General features: G+C 41.1%; 1 protein-coding gene across 1 annotated transcript; it reads right to left on the bottom strand.

Moving 5' to 3' along the window:
• Positions 1–5198: 5198 nt before the first annotated feature.
• On the bottom strand, positions 5199–6152 carry LOC146796960 (olfactory receptor 1G1-like). The gene has a single exon (XM_085631469.1). It carries the CDS (start codon positions 6150–6152, stop codon positions 5199–5201), a length of 954 nt encoding a protein of 317 aa, XP_085487595.1.
• Positions 6153–7372: the final 1220 nt, after the last annotated feature.

Here is a 7372-nt window from a genome sequence, read left to right as displayed (position 1 = left end):
AATGCTGCTGAAAAATGTTCCTACCAAGTTCAATAAAGATTGGAGTGATATTGTTTGTATTTGCAGTAATTCAGCTACACATATGAAAATATTGTATGATGGCCTGTCAAAATCGATGCCTGAGCTGAAGCGCTTCCCTGTAAGAGATCCTTGTCACTTGCTAGATTGTATGCTGAAAGCATCTTTACAATCTTCAGACTTAATGAAAAATGCTATTGTCTTTGAAGTACATTCTGGTGCAGTAAAATGTATTTGGTCCTCATATACCCTGTGCACACGCTACCTATACACATGCACTATCAGTGCAGAAAGCAAGCAATATTTAAAATTAAAGTAAAACTCCATAAACACCGGAAAAACACTGTTTCTGTTGTTTCTAATGGTGCATAAATGAGTAACTACTGATAACCACTGTTTTTTAAGGTATTGAAAAAACTGAAAAAACCCCACTGAAAACAGGAAACCCTATGCATAATCTTTTGAAAAACTGCTGCCACAGAGGCCAGCTCCAAAAGCATGCGGTGGAACAGAAATGTGCCCATAGGTATGGTAAATGCAGTAAGACATCTGGAATCTGGGTGCAACTCGACCTGGTGATAAGCCTCGGAGAGATCCAGAACACTGAAACATGTGGCTTCACCCATCGTGTTTAACATCTCATGGATGCGAGGTAGGGGATGTCTTTCCACCCAGATGAGACTGTTAAGGTCACGCAGGTAAACACATAGCTTAATATCTTCACACTTTTTTGTTGCAATAACAATGGGAGCTACCCAGTTGGAGCAATCAACAGGTTGTTTGATACCTAATTTTTCTAATCTCGACAATTCTTTCCTTAAAGGTTCCCATATAAGGTGGGGTATATGTCTTGTTTTGTGTACCACTGGTTTGGCATTGGATTTTAATTGGATTTGTGCTGAAAGTCTTAAAGAATGCCTAATGTTTCAGAAAAAAATTCTGGGAATTTGTTAATAATGTGTTCACTATTGCCAGATTGTTTTATGGCTAAAACTTGTTCTTGATTGTTGGGATAAAGTTTGATGCCCAATTCCTTTTGATGTTGCCAGCCTAGTAAGTTTGATCCTTCTTCCACAATATACACTTTGCCCACCGTTGAACGATCTTTAAAGGGTATGAGAGTTTTATTCATGCCTGTCATAGGTATAGGGTCCTTATTGTATCCACTAGGTAAATATCACTTGTGCATAATTTACTTTTATTTTCACCTATAATAGATTTGTAGTCTGATAAATTAACTAGAGTGAACGGTGAGCATGAGTCAGCAAACACTAACCATTTTACCATCAAGGAACACATTACATTCGAGATACCATTGTTTATTGTCATTACAATTGTAATTTACCTGTAAAATAATTTTCTCTGCTTTAGATTTCTCATCAGGTGCAACAGTTTTTCTTTGAAAAACATTTGCAAACTCTTGCTAAATGACCCCTTTTATTATATTTTCTGCAAATGACAGATTTAGCTTGGGAATTGGGACTATTAGCTAAATGATTATTGCTTCCACAACGAAAGCATCTAAATTAAAAAAATATCTGAATCTCCTGATTGGGAATGCCATTTGTCATTCTTAATTTTACACACTACAATTTCTGATTCTAAATTTGAAAATTCTTAAACTTGCTCATTGGGATCAGGAGATGTAATTTCTTTTAAACAGATGGCTGTGTGCTCAATGGATCTGGCTATTTCTATAGACTCCTGAAGGTTGGGTTGTTTTTGCAATAAATTCTCTTGAATCTCATTATTATTTGTATAACATACAAGTTGAGCTCTAATGAGCGAATCATTTAAATCATGAAACTCACAGAATTTACTTAGTCTTCTGAGCACCGCTAAATAGGTGGAAACACTTTCTTGTTTACTTTGAGATCTGCTAAAGAATTTGTGCCTCATCACAGTACAATATTAATGTCATCACCAAAATGAATTTGTAACTTTAACAAGGAAGTCTTGTAGGCATCCTCTTCTTCCTCCTCATCAGCATCACTGTCATCAGGTTCAGGCAAGGACTCAAATATTTTCCTTCCATGAGGACCAAAACTGTGTAACAGAATGTGTTATTTCCTTATGGAACAAATTTTTTCTCCACCAACAGCTATTAGGAACGATTCAAAAATATTTCCCCATTCCTTCCATGGAATACTGGGTTCGCTGATTTCAGTCAAGAATGGTGCAGGTTGAGACATGCTAGCAACTGCCATCATAATCACAAGAACAAATATACTATAATTATACACTAAATATGAAATTTAAGGTACACTCTAAGAAGGTAGCTGAATAGAAGATGAATGTGTGTGTGTCACCATGGAAGGACACACAATTGATGATGGCAGTAAAGAACCAAAGATGTAGAAAAATGCAGGAAATGATGAGGTGTGCGTGTCACCGTGATTAGCACGCATAGGCAGGACAACTGTATGTGTTCAATGGAACGCCACGCAATGCAGGATAATAAAATATCTGGGAGAAAAGGCCAAGGTGTGCGTGTCACCATGGTATGACATGCTGAGGTAATGTAGAATGAAGTAGGATGAAAGCTTGCAGGTGTGTGTGTCACCGTGATCAGGCACGCAATGCAGGATAGCTGTAGATATATGATAAAAGTTGAAAGGTGTGCGTGCCACCGTGGTATGACACACTGTGGCAGAGAAATGGAATGAGAGAATGCTCCAAGGTGTGCGTCTCTGTGACAAGACACGCAATACAGGAGAAATGTAGATTTTTAGAAGGGCCCAAAGGTATGCGTGTCACCGTGGTCTGACATGCTGAAAGCTGGATAATAACAATGCTCCAAGGTGTGCGTGTCACCGTGACATGCCACCAGTGAAATGATTTGAAAGGAAAAGAGTCTCAAGGTGTGCGTGTCATGTCCATAACACACTTGAACAATGAGGAATAGCCTGGAGAAAATCTGTGGTGTGCGTGTCACCGTAGACGACACACTGAAATTGAGCATGAGGATAATAACAAGTAAGTCCTACACGCTACAATAAATCCAAAGGGGAAACTCTGTGCAGCAAAGCTTTCAAAGGATGGTCCACCCCAGGAAGGCGAGAAGCAGATCAAGGAGTGACAAGAGAGCAGGAGTTGCCGCCCACCACAGACTGAAGAGTGAGAGGGAGGGGCACAGGCAAAAGGCACACCCCGGGGAGCAGCAAAGGACTACACAGAGAGGAAGACTCCACCTCAGAAAATCAAAAGGAACGGCCCTCCTCAGAGAAGCACAGGCAAAAAGACACACCCTGAGGAGTGGCAAAGAACTCCACATCAAGGAAGACTCCTCCTCAGAGAATCAAAGAGCGGCAACGTTCTTCTCAAAGAAGGAGACTCCACCTCAGAGAAGATTAGAAACAGCCCTCCTGAGCGATTCCCACACAGCCACGCCTCAGATAAACATCATAGACGGAAATAGTAATTCACTCTGCCCAGGAAGTGGTCTTTAGGATAGAGGAGGCAGAATTCAGACAGGAGCGATGGAGCCAGGAACATGTTTCAGAAGGGGAAGGTTGATGGTGAAGGAAGTGTGGAACACGCCTCGGTAATGAGGAGGCGGAAAGTTGACAGAAACGGAGGAGCAGGGAACACCTAGGTACTGAAGATGATTGGCAAATAGGAGAGCAAGGGGCCACACCAGGAACCGAAGGAAGAGATTCAAAACAGTACCTTAAGTCCACAACCAAGAAATTGTTGGTGGAGAAGCACGAGGAACTGCTGGAGGAGTAGCATGCCAAAAGGGAAGGAGTTGAGGTCGTCTGTCCCTTTCCACAGATGGGCGCCAGTGATGAAAAGATGAATCTTCACACAAGGTAAATTAGAACTCCTTATTACCAGTCTCCTCTCTCCACCACGAATACAGCAACTGCCTCATAGTCAACATTCTAAGGCAGCCGCTCTGAGACAGAAGGAAAATACCAACATACAAGGAATGGAGGGAGGTATAGGAACAGGAAGATAACAATGTAAAACAAATACAATAATAAATAAAATGTACAATGTAACATCTATTTTACACCTCCATAATTTACTTCCAGCTGTGGATGTGTGTATACTTACTAGGCACAGTCAGTGACTTGCCGTCCAAGAGAACATATTTGTCTTTAGGAGGCCCAAAATAATGTGAATTAGGTTTCAAGGAAAATACCAATAAACAATACAAATGCTCCCATGTAGGTGCTAAAAAGTGGAATTTTGAGGTGAAAGAATGCTCTAATTTGCTGTCATCTCAATGAAAATCTCATCTAACTTGAATTAGTAACAATACTAAGAATATACATGCAAAAGGAGAATAGACATCAAAAGAGACAATATGTCACAACAGAGTAATCCTAATTTGTTGATTTTGTACAGCACATGAGACTGTGATTTTGGATTCAAAACAAAATAGCATATTTGAGTGACAGGCGGTATGGTTATTGTGTCTAAAGAAGACTTTTTCAAAGAAAAAACAATGATATCAATTAAGAATGTGATTCATAGACAATTTATACCTGCCTAAGGGGCTGGTTAGGAAATTAAGGAAGTAGTGGCCAGATGTACTATTGTTTGGGTTAGATGAAGGTGCTGAGTTGGCGCAACATCTACAATGTTATTTGACAATTGACTGAGGTACTAATCTGCTTTGTGCGAACAGTCCAAAGAGGCTCTTCTCAAGGATTCAGTAAAATCTTAACTCTTTAAAACTCATGAGCAACATTTATTTGGTGAATATTTGAATATGGCCATGCATTCCAAGATGGCGGCCTCTAAGGAAAGGCAAACCCTCTCTGCATCAGCTGAGCACCATTATCACAACCTCTATTTTTAACAGGGAAAAAGTCTCAATAGGAAACAATGACACCTTGTGCAAGAGACATGGGCAGCATGTAGCAAATCAAGGGTCTAATATCTACTCTCCACTGACTGCAACTAAGGCTCACACTGAAGAAGCTACTGGACACAGATCACTTCCACTCTATGAATGGTTAGCCATAGGCAGGGCAGGAACGTTCCAATGCTTTGCTACCAGACGATCATCATACAGTTCCTTGCTAATTACAATGAAGTGTAAGCATCTCATTCTTCTAGCTTTTCCTTGCAATTCACAAATTGCAATTTACTAATTGTGTGTTACATGGTAATTGTGCCTGTCAATTTACTAAAATACATCAACATTTCAGGCTACACTTACCAATTTTTTAGAAGTTTACAAAAAAGCATCTGCCTATGACCTTCTTCAGTCCCTTTTTCATCTGATCATTTCTCAGGCTGTAGATGAAAGGGTTTAGCACTGGGATGATGATAGTGTATATGACAGACACCACTTTGTCCTTCTTGAGTGAATAGCTGGAGGGTGGCCGAAAATAGCTAAATAAAATGGTCCCATAATACAAGATTACAACGGTGAGATGGGAAGAACAGGTGCTGAAAGCCTTGCGTCTACCCCCGATTGAATGCATTTTCAAAATGGTTGAGATGATCAGGCCATATGAGATCACTATGGAAACAATGCAGGCAATGGTTATGATTAGCCCCTCTGTAACAATTAACAGCTCATTGATCGATGTGTCTGAGCACGAGAGTTTCAGTAGCGGTGGGATGTCACAGAAGAAACTCTGGATCAAATTGGATGTGCAGAAGGAGAGCCTGGTAATCATTATGGTATGCAGCAAAGAATCCAGCAGACCTCCTACCCAGGAAACAGCAATCAGTAGGATACAGACCTTCTTATCCATCACCATGAAGTAATGCAAGGGCTTGCAAATGGCAACATACCTGTCATAAGCCATTGTTGCAAGCAGAAAGCTATCTAAGTCCAACGTAGCAATAAAGAAGTATAACTGTGCCATGCAATGTGCAAATGAGATGGTTCTGCTCTGTGACAATATATTGACCAGCAGCTGGGGCACTGTGACTGTCATTAAGCACAAGTCCACCAATGAAAGATTCCCAATCATCAAATACATGGGTGTATGAAGCTGAGGGTCAACCACAATAGCTACCACGATAATGGTATTGCTTACTAGCCCAACCAAGTACAGCGCAAGGAACAGTGCAAAAAGTGCAGTTTGCCACTCATGGCTGTCAGAGAGACCCAGGAGGATAAAATGCTTCACGTAGGTCTGGTTCTCAGTGTCCATTTTTCCCATCATCAATGATCTACTTGAAAAAAACACATCTTAGAGCAATGGATAAAAAGCAATCATCATTGACAAGAAGTAAATATACTGAAAGATACTGTCAAGTTCTTACGCATAAGTAACTGAAAGTTCTATTTGATGAATAAACCAGTTCCAAAAATGGGGATATATTATATTTTAAAAACAGAAACGCACATTGTGGCAGCACTCAAACAAAACAAGAAATAATTTATCATAGATGTTTGCCTTAAATAAGGCTCCCTTCAGTAAGGTCCCATATTGTTTTAATAGATCAAACCCTAGCATGCATTGTGCCTGATTATGACTTTTGGTCATTTGGGGGCGGTCAGCATGCCACTGCCATACCCTGCACCACCAAGAGTTGCCGCTGCCAGCCCACCAGATTACAACTTAAAACTGGTCTGGCGGGCAGACGACATGATGGTTCATGCTGCTGTGTCACTTTTAAAACTGGCAGTGCCTTTGAAAACACAATGGGAATGCAAGACAAGGATCCTGCATGGCATGGACTTGAAAGTCCTTGCCATGCAGGATCTGGTGAGCATGCACATGGGGGGGGCACATGTTATGCCTCCTTGTGTGCATTCACATGTGGAGGAGGTACAGGGGGCCCTGTAGGGTCCCATTTGTTTCCTGTCCGTCACAGTGTTTATGGAGGAGGAATCTTCATGACACCACCGTCAGGGAGGAAACTCTTAATATGCTGCGCAGGACTGTGGCTGACCCGCCAAGCATATTGCAGCCTCTTCACTGCCAAGCCACCTCCAGGGAATGGCAGTCTGACCACCTAAAGCGTAATGCGTAATGGGGCGGTTGGAACGCCGGTGTGGAGGTGGCTGGACTGCTGCCACTGCTCCCCCATGAGTCTGGCCGTCCTCAGATAGCCAGACTTGTAATCAGGCCTTTAGAGTCTTTTTCAGTCTTTAATTAACAGTATAATGCTGAGCTATCTTCTTTACTTAGTAGAGAACACAAAGACAGTGTACAGGAGACAGAATGTGTTATTGATACTCAATGAATGGTTATGTAGCAACCAAGACATGCGATTATCTAAAGATAGAGGAAATATTAAGGGCAGAGATCCAAGCAGTGGATGAATAAATGATCCATACAGAGTTACTCTCTGGAATATTGATCTTAATTGCCCATCTGATCTGATTCTAATGTACATTAAGGATTGATGGATGTTTTGGTGGATTCTCAGACCAGGC

Source organism: Triturus cristatus, chromosome 10 (genome assembly GCF_964204655.1).
Source record: "Triturus cristatus chromosome 10, aTriCri1.1, whole genome shotgun sequence".
In the NCBI taxonomy this organism is placed as follows: Eukaryota; Metazoa; Chordata; class Amphibia; order Caudata; family Salamandridae; genus Triturus; species Triturus cristatus.
Note: the sequence above shows the minus strand (reverse complement) of the source record. Positions and strands in the feature narration are given on the sequence as shown.